Source organism: Mesoplodon densirostris, chromosome 10, assembly GCF_025265405.1.
Source record: "Mesoplodon densirostris isolate mMesDen1 chromosome 10, mMesDen1 primary haplotype, whole genome shotgun sequence".
In the NCBI taxonomy this organism is placed as follows: Eukaryota; Metazoa; Chordata; class Mammalia; order Artiodactyla; family Ziphiidae; genus Mesoplodon; species Mesoplodon densirostris.
Window position 1 is genome coordinate 78112274 of NC_082670.1, and position 20299 is coordinate 78132572.

General features: G+C 36.2%; 1 protein-coding gene across 1 annotated transcript in view; it reads right to left on the bottom strand.

Annotated features, from left to right (window-relative positions):
• DNAH12 (dynein axonemal heavy chain 12) overlaps positions 1 to 20299 on the bottom strand; it is a 222826-nt gene that overhangs the window by 42407 nt on the left and 160120 nt on the right. The window contains exons 48-58 of the mRNA XM_060111265.1: positions 19872 to 19952; positions 19360 to 19536; positions 16996 to 17127; positions 15117 to 15206; positions 14332 to 14472; positions 11049 to 11290; positions 9467 to 9614; positions 9014 to 9159; positions 4623 to 4837; positions 3724 to 3916; positions 2223 to 2415 (exon numbers count right to left, since the gene is read on the bottom strand). Of these exons, the coding sequence (XP_059967248.1) occupies positions 2223 to 2415; positions 3724 to 3916; positions 4623 to 4837; positions 9014 to 9159; positions 9467 to 9614; positions 11049 to 11290; positions 14332 to 14472; positions 15117 to 15206; positions 16996 to 17127; positions 19360 to 19536; positions 19872 to 19952 (1758 nt within the window). The remainder of the gene's footprint in view (positions 1 to 2222; positions 2416 to 3723; positions 3917 to 4622; positions 4838 to 9013; positions 9160 to 9466; positions 9615 to 11048; positions 11291 to 14331; positions 14473 to 15116; positions 15207 to 16995; positions 17128 to 19359; positions 19537 to 19871; positions 19953 to 20299) is intronic.

Here is a 20299-nt window from a genome sequence, read left to right on the forward strand (position 1 = left end):
AGTGAAACAAAGTTATCAACAATGGAAATTAATGACATTTTTACAAAAGAAAGCATAATCTTGGTATTCTCATTTAAACCTCCTGTTATTTAACCCTTAATTTTTTCAGCTAAATGCCACTTACCATTAATGGCAACAGTAAGCAAAAACATTTAGCAAATATTGTTATTATTTTTAAAGAGTAAATAATAATTTAACTCAGGTTCCAAGGCTTAATCTGCAGTGTATTTATAAATAGTGTTATATTTATATATACTTGGCTGCTTAGTATGAAACACTAAACTCAAGACATATAGAGTTTTGATTAATTACCATTAATGGCCTAAAATCAAAGGACAAGACATTTTCTAACAAATAAACATTGTGAGCATACGATGTTAAAAGAGGAGAATTTATTATTTGTAAAAATTTCCTGGGCTGTGCTATTTATATATATTATACTTTCCAAGAATCCACAAGACTAAACTTCAACCAAGACAACTTGTGCAGGGAGGGAAGGCTTTGAAACTTATAGAACAAATTCCTTTTTCTAAAAAATACTTATTTACTTAATTGCACAGGGTCTTAGTTGTGGCATGTGAACTCTTAGTTGCAGCATGCATGTGGGATCTAGTTCCCTGACCAGGGATCGAACCGGGCCCCCTGCATTGGGAGGGCGGAGTCTTATCCACTACGCCACCAGGGAAGTCCAGAACAAATTCTTAAAGTTTTGTTTGTGTTTGTTTAATCTTATGGGTTGGGATAAAAGGGAAAAGCAGATTTTAGACTATGTGGGAACACTTTGCTCTGAAGATGGTTTTTCTTACATCTGGGTGGGTGGGTAGATAGAAGTCAGGGCCAGATACAGAGCATGTTTTAAATCAAAATATATAGTGAATTCTAAATTACGTTTGTAATGATTAATGAGACCCAGTCAAAAAGACATTATGATTAAATTTCTCTCTTTTTGTAAGATGAAGTATTTGAACCAATAAATATTGATATCTACTTTCCTCTTTGAGTCTAATAGGAAATAAGCTGATAAATGCTTCCTGTCTTTTCTTCCCTTTGAAAAAACACTGTGGTGAGAGGAAAATGAGGAATGGGTTCTGCTCTGACGAACATTAATTGGTAAGGCAGACATTATAGAATATCTCAGCCATGGTCCCCAGATGGGAGGCTACCACAGCATATTACTCTAAGACACTACTCCTTTAGGCTCTCCTGAAATGAAAAACACAAACACAAAACAAAACGGTACACCTGGCTAGAGAGAGTCATTACCATCACATTCACATAAAACTAAACCCATCCCAAGGGGAAAGGTGCCTAGACCTTTTGGAAATCCTCTACCCCAAAACTGGGGTGCATGGGGTAGGGTGCAAACAGAAGGATGCTGAGCAATTAGTGAAATTTCTATTTAGGTTTCTTTTTATTTTGTAATTACGCCAATATTAAGATGTGTTTAACTCATTGGGTGGGCCAAGGAGGATTGAAAGGTCTGAAAATCAGTAAAGTTAGCCTACTAAAGTCATTCTGTATTATCATTTCATTGTGTGAACTTGGGCCTTAACTACTTTTTCTGGGCCCTACTTTTCTCAACTATGAAATGCCAAAGATGACAAATAGCTAAGGCTTCTTCCACCCATAACACTGTAGGATTATATTTTTTAAAAGATGCAATATAAAAATACCATTTAGCTGTGTTAGATGAATTTGCAATAAGTACATTATTGTATGTGTCTTCCTTCCTCTACCTGCCACTCCCAACTCTCATACCTCTCTCCCAGACAAAAGACAAGGCAATGTCAGAAGATCATCCTTATTAGTTCCTAGAACCACTTACTGTCCAATTAACCAGCAATTACCTTCACACATCTCAAGTTCCAACCAGGAACAGAGGCAAGCCATATTCTCAAACTTAAGTTTTAGGTGAAGAGTCAATTAAAATTTGAATGAACCTGACTAGCTTACCCTACCTATGCAATAATAAAAAGTGTGTTTAAAATTTTTTTCATTCCAAATTTATTTCTTCTGTGTATAGGTGCCACATAGATGACACCAGGTTTTGAATGATTCAACAGTATAAGATATTCTCTTATGAGTTTAAAATTAGTTTCTATCTTTTGGTGTTTTATGAATTCTTTTCCTCTTCCCATAAGCCTAGTATTAGCACTTTCCTTAGGGAGCGGGGGCTCATTGGACTCTTAAGAATCTAAAAATTTCTAGGATTCTTTTTTCACCTGTTGTTTCTTTGTTATCTCATTGGACATCAATTTAGCAGAGTCTAAGATTTTAATTGTACTTTCATCTTCTAAAATGTTCCCTTCTGAAGATGATAATGTTTCTAAAATTTTTTTCTCTATATCTTTTAGCTGTTTCTTATTAGCTGCAGACTGAAGAATAAGAGCATTTCGTTCCTCTTCTAATTCTGGTCTAAAAAGATAAAAACATTTAGTCTAAATTTGTAGTATTTTATCCAAATATTAGATATCACAATTTTGTAGACAGTTAAAATAATTTTGTAGACATATAATACAAATTAAGATGATTAATCTCTTTATCCTAACCTAAGGAAAAAAATACTCCCATGAAAATAATAATTTGAGAAATTCAAGCAAAAAAAAGCATTAATTACATATATGTAAAATGTGGCAATAACATATACTACAGTAAGTCTAAGAAAATGTTAAATTTATCCATATGGCTTAGCTCGTTGTGTGAGAATAAGAACTGGAAAAGAAACTCAGAATATGAGATTTCTTATCTATTCCTTGGCTTAATCACATTCAGTCCCATTTTCATCATCTCTTCTACAACAGGAGACAGAAAAGATGACTCATTCTACAACTGGCTCTTCAAGTAAAAGACAAAACTCGCACTTATATCTTAACAATGAGGGTATGAAACTTCAAAATAACATAATTCACCATGTTATAGAATATGTTATGACCTGGTTCTGTCTTGGATACTGCACAAGTGGGATAAATATTGAAAATAACAGAAGTACTTCATGGTACATACTTTCACTTATAATTTGATTTCATGTAATAGACTACTTGATAGTGTTATATTAAGCTTCAAGTGGAATCAAAGATTTCCTTCAGGAAGCAATTCTTTACTAGTAGCCCTTCTAGGTATCATAGTATTTTTTCTCATTTAAAAAATAATACATGCTAGTAATGGAAAAATATATAAAGTATAAAGAAAATAATAAGAATTATCCATAATCTTACCACTCCTAAGGATTACCACTGTCAATATTCTGGTGTATTCTTTCTCAATCTTTTTTTGGTATATATGGATATCCATTCATGCATTAACTTTTTAAAAACAAATATTATCCCTACCATATATAGGTTTGTATCCTGCTTTTTCATTCTTGTCCTAAGTATTTTCTTATTTCATTAATATCCTATATATGTCTTTGAACATATTTTTGATTTTGTCTGTAGCATACATTCCTAGGGATGAAATTTTTTGGCTCAAACAGTCAGATACAAGTCAGAAGTCATGGCATATCACCTGAATCCTGCTACCCATACTAAAAGCCCAATATGACATGGCTGGTTTATAACTTACTTGTTATAGAATGGCTATTTTAAAGAATTAAATACTTATTTAATTTATAATGACAAAATATAAAATTTTGATAAGGTTTCAAAATAATCACATAACAAAAGTATTAATGGCCTACAAATATTCCTCTCTATACCCCCTGGAAGTATCTAAAAAAACACGTACCTCTCCTTTGCAACAACAATACCTAGTAATTGATCTTCAAGTCCTTCTGGAGTTATCATGAAATTGAGCAAAGATAGCTTTGTAGCCAGCTCTGGCATATAGTGTGGATTCCTCAGCTTTGTGGTGATATAAAACTTGAAATCAAAGGAATACTCAATAATGACCTCACCAAGTCTGATGCAATCAATGCCACCTGTATTTCAGAAAAAAAATGCAGAATAAATAAGCCAAAGTTACATAGCCCATCCCCCCTATGTTAAAGCCCTTCCTAGGTTACAAGTAAAAAGTCATAAAGTAATTTCAAATAGAATACAAAAAGGTGTTGCAAAAGTCACATATAACACAGAGGCAAGTAAGCAATTATACAGCAGGACTCATTAATTCTGGGGTACTATAAGACATTTTCTCTGGTTGTCATGGAGCCTTCTAAATCAAGATTTCTTTTGATCTTACTTCTTCCATTACTTTTCAATAATGATTCCAAAATTATTTATATATTACTAAAGCTCTTAAAAGTACTAGAGTTTGACAGAGATAAAATTTTTATAAGCAGAAAGATATATGGTGGGCAACGTTTACCTAAAGTCAACTCTGGTCCACATTAACCACTACTATTCAGAGTAATGGACTTTGTGTGGTCCTTGGTCACAAGATAAAGGAATTTCAGGCTGGCTTCAACTTCATGTTCTCTACTGAACAACAGTCTAGGTAACAGTCATTAAGGCAATGAAGGTATTTACTTTAGAATATCTGATACTTGTTCCAAATTTCCTTTTATGTATAACAATGACACAGAAGTTCTGCGTTAACATTATTATTAAAATATGTAGTGCTTTTCTTGCCTCAGAGATAATCCAATCACATTTCAGTTCTACCAACTAATATCAATTGATTTCTACCTTGTTTAAAAGTTTGTCTAAGTAGTAAAGGCTCCAAAGATGGATCCAGTTCTTCACCAACATTTTCTAATAGAAGTGGAGTTCCAAACTGAATACAGTTTTCCAGTGTTCTCATATAGTCTGAATCTGATAGCTTAATAACACTAAGCTGATTTTCTTTCTCAGAGTTTTTGATCCATTTATTGGCTTGACCCTGGGGGTCAATCATTAAAGGCCTAGAATATAATAAGAAATATTCTGAGGGGAATAAATAGATGTTGAGATTTCTTTAAAATTATATAATTTACATAATAAACATCACCATAAATCTGTACAAAGTGTTTCACATACATTATCAGGATTAATCTTCACAAAGTTCCTGTGAGAAAAAACTGAAAAGGAGTTTTATTCTCATTTATTTATTTATTTATTTTTGCAGTACGCGGGCCTCTCACTGTTGTGGCCTCTCCCATTGCGGAGCAAAGGCTCCGGATGCACAGGCTCAGCAGCCATGGCTCACGGGCCCAGCAGCTCCGCAGCATGTGGGATCTTCCTGGACTGGGGCATGAACCCGTGTCCCCTGCATCAGCAGGCGGACTATCAACCACTGCGTCACCAGGGAAGCCCTGGAGTGACATCTTCAAAGGAAAAAAGGAAAACCAAAAGAATCCAAAAAACTGTCAACTCAGAATTCTAAACCCAGCAAACAATATCTTTCAAAATGAAGATGAAATAAAGAAAAAAAGCTAAATGAATTAATTGCCAATAGACCTGTACTCAGGAAGTGCTGAAAAATATTTGTCAGGCAGAAGACATATGAAAATAGTTAGAAACATAAAGAAATGAAGAAGTCTAAGGGAATTCCCTGGCAGCCCAGTGGTTAGGACTTGGTTCCTTCACTGATGTGACCCAGGTTCAATCCCTGGTTGAGGAACTAAGATCGTGTAAGCCGTGCCACCACAAGGCCCCCCCCAAAAAAAAACAATCAAAAAGTCCAAAAATGGGGAAAAAATGAACATAAACATAAAAGACATTTTTCTTATACTTAATCACCCTAACATAATTACTGTCTAAAGCAAAAATAGTAACAATGTATTGTGGGATTTATGACATATGAAAAATAAAATATACAATAACAGCACAGTAAATAGGAGAGAGACATTGGAACTATACTGTTGAAAGATTCTTATACTATATGTGTAGCAGTATATTGCTATCTGAAAGTATTCAGAAACTAAAGATGTATATTGCAAACTCTAGAGCAAACACTTAAAATAGGGAGTATATAACCAACAAGCAAATAGTGGAGATAAAATGGAATCATAAAAAAATTCAATTAATCCAAAGCCAGGTGGAAAAAGAAGATAAAAGGAACAAAGAACAGATGAGACAAACAGAAAAGAACTTGTAAGACAGTAGATTTAAATCTAAATGTATCAATAATTCCATTAAGTATAACTGATCTAAATACTCTGATTACAAGTGAGAATTATATCAATTATATCTCTATTTTAAAAAACAGAAAAAAAGTCATGTAATCCCTCCCATTAAAAAGCTTCAAATGGTTGGTAATGTTCTGCATCTTGATTATGGCAGGGATCATATGACCACAGGCCTTAATCAAAATTCATAAAACACTGCACCTAAAAAGGGTGAATTTTATTGTATATATCATATCTCAATAAACCTGACATAAAATTAAAGAAAAAATAAAATGAGGAGAAAAACAAAGATATTTTCAGACCAATTCACAAGTCCTTACTAAATGAAAGACTGAAGGGACAAAGATAGCATTACAAATCAGTGAGGAAAGGAAGAATAACTCAATAAATGCTGCTGGGGTAAATGGTTATCATTAGAAAATAAATAAATAAAATTAGATCCTTACCTTTCATCACATCCAAAGATGCAAAAAGAAGCAAGCAACAGGGTCCTAATTGTAAACTGCTTTCCCAGTTCACGACACTTTTTCTGAGAACTATATTCTTGACCTACTCATGTGTGTTACTACAGTGGCTTGGCCCCCAGCCATAGGTACAAGACCTAGTATGGATATTTGTCCCACACTAAACTAATCAGATTTTTCTCTCATGGGAATTTGAACTTGTACTTAATGGTTCTGCTTAATGTATATTATTCAACTGATGTGTTTTGTGAACTTAGGAACTAAGGCTTCATTAGGGAATGGCCATGTGTACAGAAGAACAGAATCAGCATATAATCAGAGACAGACTAATGAAGCAGTTGCACAGAGAAAAACACAGAAAATAGGTCCTACAGTGAGGGAGAGAAAGAGAGACAGAGGGAGAGATTGAGACTGATTGGGAGCGATACCAATTTTCACATTACAAAAGCCTGCTGGCTCAACTTTTCTCTGAGGTACACTTAAGATACTCTAAAGTGAGTAGCCAAAAGAGTGAACATTAGTTACATTACTGGGTTCTGCTGTTAGGAGGCAGAGAGAAGAGATTAAGCCTCTGTGGTCACTTATAGTGTCCAGAAGGATGATAGCCATAGATGAACACATTGGTCCCAAATGGCAAGAAGTGAAGTCAGGTCTATAAGGATGGAGACTCATCCCTCAGAACTGACCCAGTCCATGACTTATTGACCAGCCAGTCCAAAAACAACAGGTAGAAAGGAGTAACACCATTGAAATATTACTGTATTAGAAGAGTCATCTTTCTGCCAGAAAATGACAGATTGTTTTCTTCAATTTACATACAATCCTGAAACCTCTGGTTTCCCTGGATTGCAGTTAAGCCTTATAGATATCCTAATAGCATTTTTGAACTGCAATTTAAAAAATCTGAATGGCCACGAAATGCATAGAAAAGAGTTCTAAAACAGAATACTCAGGGTCAAATATTCTGTTAAATAGAACTTGCCCTGCTTTACAAGAGAACACATTTTCTGGAATAGCTAATTACACTTCCTCAGATTGTAATAAATTTTACTAATTGCCTAGAAGTTTCAACCTAAGGATGTTCACTCTCAAGTAAAATTTTGAGTGGATAAGTACTCAAAACACATACATCAGTATTTCAGTAAAACGATACTATCAATATAAAGGAGACTTAGACGTCTTGAAGTATCTAGTAAGGTTCCCAAAGAATATAACAAACAATACCTCAAACTTTTAGAATGTAAGATTTCCTAGTATTTTTAATGTATCTTATATCCCAAAAGAAGACTGAAATTTCCATTACAGTTATAAAGGTAGCAAATGTGATACCCTATTCCACATTTCACTTAACATAATAAATAAGAACAAGGATTTGGAAGTTAAATTGCCTGGGTTCAAATTCTTACTCCACCATTTATTAGCTCAGTTATCTCACTAAATTTCAAATTACTAAATCACTGTGGGCCTCAGTCATCTCATTTGTAAAATGGAATAATAAGAACTAACTCATAGGAATTTGTGAGGATATAAGGCACTTACAAAATACCTCATGAATATCAGAACTCAATAGTACCTATCATAGTATATTTGACATAAGGTCCCAAGAAAAGACTTAAATTAGATGACAACATGACTAAATAACCATTTATAAGAAACTATTTCTCAGATGAGAGTAATTTCCCAAGTTTTTGAAAGTGATACAAATAAAAGGATAACAATAAAAACCATTTGGAAAACTCATATAGTTGTCACACTATCAGTGATAGTGTTGAAAAAGATATACATGAAATTGCATAAATTATTGTTATAGTATCATGAAAATGGGTAGAAATACCTAGTTAAAATAAATACATTGAATAGCCAAAACCTGCCAACGGCCCAGTGTCCATCAACAGGAAAATGCATAAAGTTATATAGTCATGTAATGGAATACTACTCAGCACAAAAATTAGTAAGATTATGCTGTGTGGAAAAAGCCTTATACAAAAGACTACATACAGTATGATTCCAATAATATGAAGTTCTAGAATAGGCAAAACTAACCTGTGATGGAAAATAATCAGAATAATAATTTCCCATGGGATGAGGGTGGGGATTTACTGGGAAGGGACAAAAGAGAATGTTTTATACCTTGACAGAGGTTTGGGTTGCACAAGTGCATACTTTTGTTAGAACTCATTGAATGGTATAGTTTTAAGTTTTGTGTATTACATTGTATGTAAATTTTACCTCAAAAGAAAAAAAAACAAATATTGAACTTTAGTTAATGATATGCATGCTGAAGTATTTGGAAGGAAGTAAATCCATGTCTGCAACATATGTTGAAATACATGAAAAAGGATGAGTTGATGGATGGATAAGAGGGATAGATAAGAATAATAAAATGTTAATTGCAGGATCTAGGAAGTAGTAGCTATACAGGCACTTTAAAATCCTTTCAACTTTTCTCTATATTTGAAAACCTTAAAATAAAATAATTGAAAAATAAATACTTTATGTTCCTTACCAACGCCTGGAGTTATTAACAATCACTCCATTGTCTATGGAGAAAGTATCTGTAGGCAATCCAGCAATATTCCAAGCTCTAATTTTTACTGGATCACCCAGGGTCTTACTCAATGAGAACTCCTCTGAACATGGGATGTTTTTCTGCTGTAAGAAATAAACAAATTTCTTTTGATGTTTTCATTGTCTTGTTGATTGAAGTATTGTTAACATTAAAATACTGATTTAATTGTTATTAGATATTGTTTAATAATTCTAAAGAACAAAAAGAAAACTGAAAGGAAAGTTGGACTATGGAAGTATTTTACTGATCAAACAAGAAGAAAAAAGAAAAACCCCCTATTTTCAGTCATTTCTCCCCTTCTCTGTTTTTATTATCATCTTTTCCCCCCAAATACCCCAACACATACTTTAAGTGTTCTATATAAAGAAACATGAAATATAAAACCATTACCTTGCACAACATGCTCCAATCTTCTGTACATGTTTGTCGAAAGCCAGCAGTGAAAGCACCAAGGTAGGCTATTACTCCTGCTGATACTAAGACATCACCAGTCAAATTTTCATATACTATCTGAAGGTCATCTGCAGCTTGAGACCATCTGGGAGATTAATCAAAGGCAAAATAGCCTCACCATAGAGAATGATCTAAGATAGTAATTGAAAGAGCTAGGGGCTTTTAGTCCAAACTCTATAACAAAATGCCATGAAATGTTGGGCACTTGCTTATCTATAAGCAAGGAGGTTGGGTCCCTTCTAGCTCTAACATGCTATAATATATGTCTATGTTATACAAATGATAATCTACCTTTGATTATTAGAATATTAGGCATTTCTTACAGGACTTGTTCTTTCAGAATAAGCAAAACAAAAACAAAAAAACCACCAGCATTTTGTCTAATAATTTTAATCAGGATGATTTGGTCTAGTGGCCCTGCTACTTGTTCCTGAAAAACATAGGAACATTTGCAATTCATTACCAAAAATTACATTTAAGTTGTATAGCAGCTGACATACTAATGTTAAGGTTGATTTTTTTTTTTTTTGGCGGTACATGGGCCTCTCACTGTTGTGGCCTCTCCCGTTGCGGAGCACAGGCTCCGGACACGCAGGCCCAGCGGCCATGGCTCACGGGCCTAGCAGCTCCGCGGCATGTGGGATCTTCCCGGACCGGGGCACGAACCCGTGTCCCCTGCATCAGCAAGCGGACTCTCAACCACTGCGCCACCAGGGAAGCCCAAGGTTGATATTTTTTTGCATTTAATGAAACCTTTACAATAAAAAGTGCATTACAAAACCATCCAATCTATGCTACAAAGTATTGTCAAAAGTATGTAACTTTATCATGCTATTCATTCAACAAATATAGTTAATAACTATGATAGTTGGCTGGCCAGTAAAAGTAAATAGATTAAAATAAAGCTAACTGGCTTTGTTATACCAAGTCAGTTATCCGAAATAAATTTAACAAAATGAACCATATATCCACTACTCCCAAACATTTTATTATGAAAAATTTTAACATACATAAAATTGGAAAGAATTGCACAATGATCACCCACATACTCACCACTTAAAAATTATCTTTTTTTTTTTTTTTGTGGTACGCGGGTCTCCCAGTGCCGTGGCCTCTCCCACTGCGGAGTACAGGCTCCGGACGCGCAGGCTCAGTGGCCATGGCTCACAGGTCCAGCCGCTCCGCAGCATGTGGGATCTTCCCGGACCAGGGCATGAACCCGTGTCCGCTGCATCAGCAAGCAGACTCTCAACCACTGCACCACCAGGGGAGCCCTATCATTTGTTTTATTTGCTTCTTTCTCTCTCTCTCTCTCTCTCTTTTAACATTTGAAAGCAAGTTGCAAACACCATCCTTGACACTGATATTCTGTTAGGAGAAGCTTAGCCAGGTGCTTTATAGAAAGTCCCACAATCTCAACCAGCCATTTAAAAATCAGTAATCATAATAAATACCCAAAGAAAGTCAAATATTTAAGCCCGACATTTTAAAATATTGTTAAAAGGAGTAGAAATATGACCTTGATTTTTCTCCACCTAGTCCTCCAATTAGTTTTGAGGCTCTTTCAAGTTTCTTAGCACAGAGTTCCACCTGGTCTTCTAAATGAGCCTTTTCCTCAGTTTTCTCAAGAAATGTTGCTTGTAAATTTTCCAGATGATGTTCTACTTCTGCTAGTTCTGCTCTCTTCTGATTCAAAAGCTCCATTGTCTCAGCTAAGGACTTCTGAGCTTCTGTTAAGCGGGCTTTCTTAGGAGCCACTACCTGTTTGGGAACAATATATGCAGCTATAATGTGTACTATATAAAACTGACAATCGACATAATCCTTTATAGATATTATGAATTTTAAATGTTTACTTATGATTATAAATACATTTATCACTTATAACAATAAATTATACAAATTTTAAATGCCTTAAATCTTACATCATATTTTTATATGCAGATAAAGTAAAATATATTCCTATGTTTTATAAAATATATAAAATCATTCTGGACTAGCAAACTGTTATCTATAAAATAGGCAAGTTATTCTGGACTAATAAAATGTCATAATATGTAGCAAGAATAGCATAATATATAGCAAAATATCTCAAAATAATGAGGAGTTGCCATTCAACTGCTGCAAAAAAAATAGAAAAACATGTAACAGGAGTTACAAATGCTTAAAAGTACATGAAAGTGCTTTTTTTTTTTTTTTTTTTTTTGGTATTTCCAAGTCAGCTTGGAAATTCTCAATGTCTTCCCAGTCAGCTGAGGCTTACATTTGCCTTGAGGGGATTAAGACAGTATCAGTAATACAAAGAGAAATAAAGTCTCGGTGTTCAGCTTCACTACCAAAACTGAATTTTCCTCAACAAATCTTGAAAAGTGACACTTTGTTGAGAGAAAAAGAATTTTCTAAATTTCTTATTTTATTATGCTCATTAGTATCAATATATCAAGAATGGGGTTTGGCCAACTTGATCAGAGTGTACTATAAGCCACTAGTAGAAGGAATTTACAAGATGACCAGAGAGTATATGTCCATTTGAAAGAAGGGAGACCTAAGTCTTCTGGTACATTGCCGTGAATGAGCTGAAGGGTTAGAGGAAGAGTGAGGCAAAGAATCAGATATTGGGGCTCCCCTGGTGGCGCAGTGGTTAAGAATCCTCCGGCCGGGCTCCCCTGGTGGCGCAGTGGTTGAGAGTCCGCCTGCGGATGCAGGGGACACGGGTTTGTGCCCCGGTCCAGGAAGATCCCACATGCCGCGGAGCGGCTAGGCCCACGAGCAATGGCCGCTGAGCCTGCGCGTCCGGAGCCTGTGCTCCGCAAAGGGAGAGGCCACAACAGTGAGAGGCCCGCCTACCGCAAAAAAAAAAAAAAAAAGAAAAAAAAAAAAAAAGAATCCTCCTGCCAACGCAGGGGACACAGGTTCAAGCCCTGGTCTGGGAAGATCCCAAATGCCACAGAGCAACTAAGCCCGTGCGCCACAACTACTGAGTCTGTGCTCTAGAGCTCAGGAACCACAACTACTGAGCCCGCATGCCACAACTACTGAAGCCTGTGTGCCTAGAGCCCCTGCCCCGCAACAAGAGAAGCCACTGCAATGAGAAGCCTGTGCACTGCAATGAATAGTAGTCCCCACTCACTGCAATTAGAGAAAGCCTGCACACAGCAACCAAGACCCAGCGCAGACAAAAAAAAAAGGATCAGATATTGAATTAGGAAGCTCCACTTTCTACTTTGGACTTTGGAGAAGACCTTGCTGGATATCTCCCTTCAACCCCTCCATAACAACATGAGACAGGTGCATCAGAATTAAAAAATAGCAGTGTGGGGCTTCCCTGGTGGTGCAGTGGTTGAGAGTCCGCCTGCCGATGCAGGGGACACGGGTTCGTGCCCCGGTGCGGGAGGATCCCACATGCCACGGAGCGGCTGGGCCCGTGAGCCGCGGCCGCTGAACCTGCGCTCCGCAATGGGAGAGGCTGCAGCGGTGAGAGGCCCGCGTACCACAAAAAAAAGAAGAAGAAGAAGAAAAAAAAGCAGTGTGGAGGTGTAGAGTGGAAAGTCGGAAAAGAACCTGAACACCTTAGATTCTCAACTTTATAGAAAGGATCCAGAAGATTCCACATGTGTAAATTAGCTGAGTTGAGAGCTCGCTGACCTGCTGAGATTACTATGGGGAGGGACAAGATTTTCAAATGAAAGAACATCCATTAAAATTAATTTTAGGGCTTCCCTGGTGGCGCTGTGGTTAAGAATCCGCCTGCCAATGCAGGGGACATGGGTTCGAGCCCTGGTCTAGGAAGATCCCACATGCCGCGGAGCAACTAAGCCTGTGCACCACAACTGCTGGGCCTGCACTCTAGAGCCCATGAGCCACAACTACTGAGCCCGTGTGCCACAACAAGAGAAGCCATGCAGTGAGAAGCCTGTGCACCGCAACGAAGCGTAGCCCCCGCTTGCCGCAACAACAGAGGGCCTGTGAGCAGCAATGAAGACCCAACACAGCCGAAAAAAAATAAAAATAAATTTATTTTAAAAAATTAATTTTATTTCTTTAACAGGTGTATAAAGTTCTACTCCCCTGAAATTTACAGTCACAGTCTGTACCTCTCTATAGGTACATATACTTTATTAAGAATATCTTCTCAATCATTACAGCCTGATCACTCATCCTATACTCTGAGGTTGTTCTAAACACATGCTATCATGTATTTCCTTGGGTATTTTTATTTATATTTCCTGCTCCCCTTGGTAGAATTCTGCAAGCTGCTGAGGGCAAGGCCAGTGTTTCCTTGGTCCTTTGCTAGTCAAATTTACAAAATGCTCTTAACCATTCTCTGCTCTCCCAGGAATTTGGCCTCAGTGGGTACTCCAAAAAAGACTCCCTATCACTGCATGCCATGGCTTGATTCCACGCTCCGCCTCTTAACCCTACTGGAATTTCTTACTTCTGACCTTTGCATCAAGATTTTAATCTGCAACTTTGCCCTTAGTGTTTTGGATTTTTCTTTGCTTCTGCTGTCCCCTCATAAAACTTAATTCTCTTTTGCCCCAGGTCCCTGTAGCTATAGGTCAGTCTGGCCAGTTTCAATGATCATCCCTGCTCTCACTTACACTGGTCCCAAACAGGTTATGTCACACATAAGTATTCTCTTCATGTACTAGATACTCAGTTAATGTCTGATAATTATGCTGCAGCAGGACAAATTCTTTGTGGTATCACTTTTAGAAACTTCTTAACTAGTAAATATTGGCATAGATTTTAACTTATGGGAATATTTCAACACAAAATGGATGCGCTGATCCTCAAAATACCTTCGCAACTCTGTCATACACTTCCATAGCCATGATCCACTTACACAGACCCTCAGCTGCAGAGGAAGCTTTAGCAACCTTAGGGGGATCAAATTCAGGGTTTGTTAAGTATTCACCACGAATCTTCTGCATAATAGTCACCTATAAAACAAAGATTTAGATCTTAAAATTTCAACATATATCACGCAACCATAGATGAAAAATTAATCATACATAGTAGAAAAAAGTATATAAAAAAGTTATGTTGCCTTTAAAAACCAAAGTGAGCACTTTGAGATATTTTTAAAATAAGCATAATTGCAGCAGTCATATTTGTGAGCAAAATATGCAAACTTATTACAGATAGTGAAACAAGGTATTTCTTCCAAAAAATTTAAAAGACTTGTATAGTTTGGGAAAACATATGGAAATAAGGAAAAAGAACAATTAAACATAAATAAATAGAAGTTTGGATGAAAAACAACTATACTTTTTTACCTCACAAATTTGTATATCCAATTTATTAAGAAATAAACCTATTATAAGACACTTGGAGAACTCTTTCATGTCAATAATACACTAAAACAGTAATTTATTCAATGACTTTTGATGGTCTGAAAGAGGAGAGGTTTTATGTATTATGAGAATTCATAATATAGTCATTAATAAATATAATATTCATTTATTTATTATCTTAATTCTAAAGACAGACTATCTTCTTACGTTTTATATAATATTGCAAAATGTTAAAGATTTTATACATCTTGGCAAAATTACATTTGTAGAAAAAATCCAATGAAACTCACCGGAATGTTGTCCTTGTCATATTCTCTCAAATCTCTTAGGAAATTCATATCTCCCAGAAGTTTTTTGCTAGGTCCCCAGTAATCTAATATCTATAAATAAAATTTATGGAAACTTATTAGATGTGAATTAAATATCTTGATATAAAACTTTTCTTGAGGTTTAAGATATATTAATCCAGAGAAACTATACACTGTACTTTCAAAATATAAACCTACATCTCCTTGGAAATGAAATAAAGAGATTTCTCTCCCTGAGAACATGTTAAGTATAGCAAATATTTAAAATATGTATATGAACTTATATATTGAATTTATTATTAAAAATTAAACATTAAAAGGCAAAAGATATGATTATTTCTCTTTAGAAAACTTAAGAAAAGCAGCTGGTATAAACACCATAACAATTTTCATATAAGAAAATATATTTTTTTAATTTCAACTTTTATTTTCCATTAATCTTGACTTTCAAACCAGAAAGGTAGTGCCATAGACTGAAAGTTTGTGTCCTTTCCCCAAATTCGTATGCTGAAGCCTACTCCCCAGTGTAATAGTATTTGGAGGTGGGGTCTTTGGGAGGTGGTCCTTGGTCTGAGAAATAGACCTCAGAGAGGTCCCTCACCCTTCCACTATGTGAGGACACAACAAAGAGATGGTAGTCTATAAACCAGGAAGTGAACCCTCACCAGACACTGAACCTACTGTAGTCTTGATTTTGGACTTCCCCGCCTCCAGAAGTGTGAGAAATAAATTTTTGTTGTTTATAAGCCACCCCTATCTGTGGTAACTTGTTATAGTAGCCCAAATGGACTAAAACAGGTAGCAAATATTTTTCTTATAGAAAATCTCCTCACCTACCTAGACTTCCCAAGTGGAATAAAGAAGAGAAAGCAGAAAGACAAAGATTATACACTGCTCTGTCAGTTATAAGATAAAGCACATGGTACTTGTGCTAATAAAAGGTGTTAAATAAGTAGCTGAACATTCTTTTTATTAATTTCAGAAGCCTGATGGGGTGTATATGTGTGTGTGTATGTCTATCTGTATGTGCGTAAGTGAGAATAACTTGTTAAGGTAAGAGCCTGTTTATTTTCTTTATCGTTATTATGTCAACGAAGGATAGAATGGCCAAAAAAAAATCCCAATTCTCCAATTCAGGAATTCAAACCTAGGTATTGTAAAAATCTGAAAAGAAAATAAGTCTATAAATTTAGTTTAGGATAGATGTTACACCATCTTTTTTAAGGGAGATACCTTTGAATAATAATTGTAATAACAACAGCTAACGTTTAGTAATAAATGTGTAATATTTATTATTATAAACAGCTTACTGTTTATAAGGCCTTATACGTAAGAGCTTTATATGTATTAACTAATCTAATCCTTGCATTAACTTTGTGAGGCAGGTACTAGGACAATCCTCTTTTTACACAGTTCCACAGAGGTTAAGCATTGTCCCCAGGGTCACATTGCTAGGAGGGTCAGAATTTCTGAATATAGACATTCTGGCTCCAGAGCAAATGCTTTTAACAATGTCACTGTACTGCTTAACAGCAGAATTTTTTGAATGCTCAGAAACAACACCTATATAACCATATCACGTTCTTGAGACTCTTAGCTGGAAAAGCACAGGTGTCTCACTGTTCATTCAACCCTACCCCATGACAGTGGGGAATTCTGCATAGACAGAAAAGGAGATGGAAACAACTGGAACTACATTTTTCTGATGCTATACTGCCTTAGCTTTATCTAGGATACATATAATCTGGAAAACAATATGTCTTCCCTGAACTGGGTACTGTTGACATTTAATTTGATAATAGTTGCTGTAAAGTGTTCTGTACATTCATGAATATGATATAAACCTGTGTCTAGTTATTACCTTGCCTCCAGTTCCTGAAGGATCCGAAATTTTTTCTGGTTTTATATCTTTCATAACACAAACAGCTGCCATAACTAGTTTAACACCAGATGGAGGATTCTTCATTGACTTCACAATTGTAATGTCAGCTGGCTAAATAAAAAGAAAACAGGGTATCTTCAGAATAGCCTACTTTTAAATAATAAGAGTTTCAAAAATAATGTTGGAGAATAATAAAAGCATAAATTTTCATTTGAAACTGTAATTGTTTTTTGCTTTGCATGGTTATGAAAGAATTAACAAAAGAGAACTTAAGTACAGTAAACCAATGGTTCCCAAGTGTTTGAGAGTTCATAGGTCCTTATGAGAATATGGTGACAGCTAAGAATCTTCCAGAGAAAATATTTTTGCGCACATGCACAAAATTTTTATATAGTCACATGCCAAGCCCACACATGGAATCCACGTTAATAACCCTAAGTTAAATAAAGACTTAATTCTATATTTGCTTACATGTTAGCTTTACCCACCAAAAATGAAAGAAGAGGTAAGTTCCAATTCCAAACTTATTTTCTAAAAAGGTATATATTGTTACGACAGACACAATTGATTCAGTTAGTTATTATCCACTCCAGTATCCTTCTGACTTCCCTTGCAATTGCTGGAAAGCTAAAAATTTATCTTAGTTTCCCATGCAGCTAGAGTTGTGGGAGGTCGTTAGGTCCTACCATAAGATCACTTGAGTGATACTAGAATTCAGAATGAATAAGTGAGGAGACTTGCAGAGCACGAGGCATCTGTTTGGCTGATATGGATTATGGTGGAGGCAATATGGCTCTGTAAGAAGGCTCTGCAGGCTTCCAACTCAGAGGGATCATTCCTCTGGTAGATTAGTGCCTCAGTTTAGCTTTGTGAGTCATTCCTGGCAGCTTGGCCTAGAATCTATTTGCTCAGCTCTTCCAAGAATTCTGTAATTTATTTATAAAATTCCCTAAAGAATCTTTGCTAACACTAAATAGTCAATTCTCTTCTCTGCAACTGAACCCTAACTCTTTTCTATAATACAGTATTTGATACTAGGAGGGTACAAACAACTGAAAGGGAAACCTGATACTGATAACTTGAACTGGTGGTGTTTAAAGGCATCAATAATCCTGTGAGTATCAGAGGATGCGGTACAGAAAGTCCATGGTACACAGTGATAAAAGTCACCTAAATTCATGCTCATGGTCATCTAGAATGGAGTGTCTATTAAAAACAAACTTTGTCAAAATGATTGGCTCTTCTGGTAAACATCTAAGGAGAGAATGAAGAAAGACTACTGGGTAGAATGTGGCTTTTAAATGTGACAGAGAGCAGACATGAAGAAAATAATAAGCTCAGAATTTTAATATTAAAATTCTGGTTAAATTCCTGGTTCACAGCACAGTGACAGTTTCTAAATATAAATGCCCTAACACAATCTTAAGTCTTACAACTACAAGTCTGATATAACTGAAAATCAGATATAGAATTTGATCCTGAAAGACACTGAATTACTGATAGGTTGAGCTCACCATCTTGTCAGGTATCTTACGTGAAAGTTGTAGCGGTCCCTAAACTTTCTGGCACCAGGGACCAGTTTTGTGGAAGATAATTTTTCCACGGATTGGGGGTGGAGGGTGGCCGGGGGATGGTTCAGGTGATACTGCAAGCCATGGTTCAGGCAGTAATGCGAGTGATGCAGAGTGGAAAATGAAGCTTCACCTGCCTGCCACTCACCTCCTGCTGTGCGGCCACGTTCCTAACAGGCTGCAGACCAGTAGCGGTCTGCAGCCTGGGGGCTGGGGACCCCTGAGTTAGGGCATTGATTAGGAAAAAAGGCAAAGAATGGGGTCTGAATATCCTGAACTTCCATACTACACTGGGCCTCCCTAGTCAACAGAAGCTGGTCTCTCTGCTCTGTTTGGTGAGGTTATTCTGGTTTTGCCTAAAGACCCTGTAGAGTCATATACAACATAGTGTAATGCAGACAGGTGTGACCCACATCTATATTGGAAATGATCTTTAGGTTTTGCTGTACATGCATGCCCAGAAGGCTGCAGAAAGGTAGCTCAACATTCTCTTTAACATATGCCTCCTGGTCCATGTACAGAACCACTGTGGCCTCTTGGAGATTATTCCATTCCCACTGGAATATCCTGAATGAAAATTATAAATAATATATGAAAAGCAAAAAATATAAGATAACAGTATAGCAAAAAGGAATTGTTAAGAGTCAAGTTTCATTTGACTGGACAAAAACAATATAATACCACCCACTGAAAGTGAACTATACCGAATTAACCAAGTATCTGTATGCAGTTTTACTTTGTTGATGAAACACAAGCTAATTCAAACACTTGCCTTTAGTGTATCCAGTGCAGACAGAGCTGCTTCCAAAGCTGGAATCGCCTCAGCTAGATCACTTTCACACTCATTTTTCAGAGCTTGGGCTTCTTCAGCCTTTCCACTGGCTATCTCTTCATCAGATTTCACAAACTTTCTTTTAGCTTCCACTTGTGCAGATTCTATCTCAATAATCTAAAGAAAAGAAAGAAAAAAATAAAGACATTTCCTTAAACATCCTAATGCTTTCTCTATCCTAGAGACGAAAGAACATTGAGGATTAGGGAACCCGACATATCATTTTGAAGGATAAAATGAGGAGAAATGTAAATACACGTGACCTAATTTGGTAATGGGCTCCCCATCTCTCTTCAAAAACAAGAGAAACCACATGGAACCCAATGAGTCAACTGAAAAGGGTAACATCCCTAAGATCTAGTGGCAAAAAAATTAAGGCTTATTTTCAAGGCTGATATTACATATTTCAATTGTCCTCTGACATCAGTTTTTAAAAATTCAGGATACTTTACCTGCATCATATGTGCATTTTCAATTTTAGCTTCCTCCAATTTGGGCTGTAACTGAACAAGCTCTATTTTCATTTCACCAACCTAAGTAAACAATTTGTCATTAGTTTTCATAACTACAATAGCTATAGAAGCCAAACAGAGAAAATTGAAACTTAAATGTATCATAAGGTATTGGGGACAGAAAACCTTAACTTTTTTTTTTTCCAGTTCTTTACATGATAAACAAAACCATGAGAGTGTGGCCAGTTTTCTTCACAAAAGACTTTATCTTCCTTGAGTATGACAGGGCAGTGGAAGAATGCAGTTGTTGAGGAAGAAAATCAGATAGAAAAAAGGTGGCAGCTTGGGCTATCCCTATTATACTATGTGCCTGGTATACAGTGCATCCAGACCACCCCAACACTCTGTTGCCTATGTTGAAATAATGC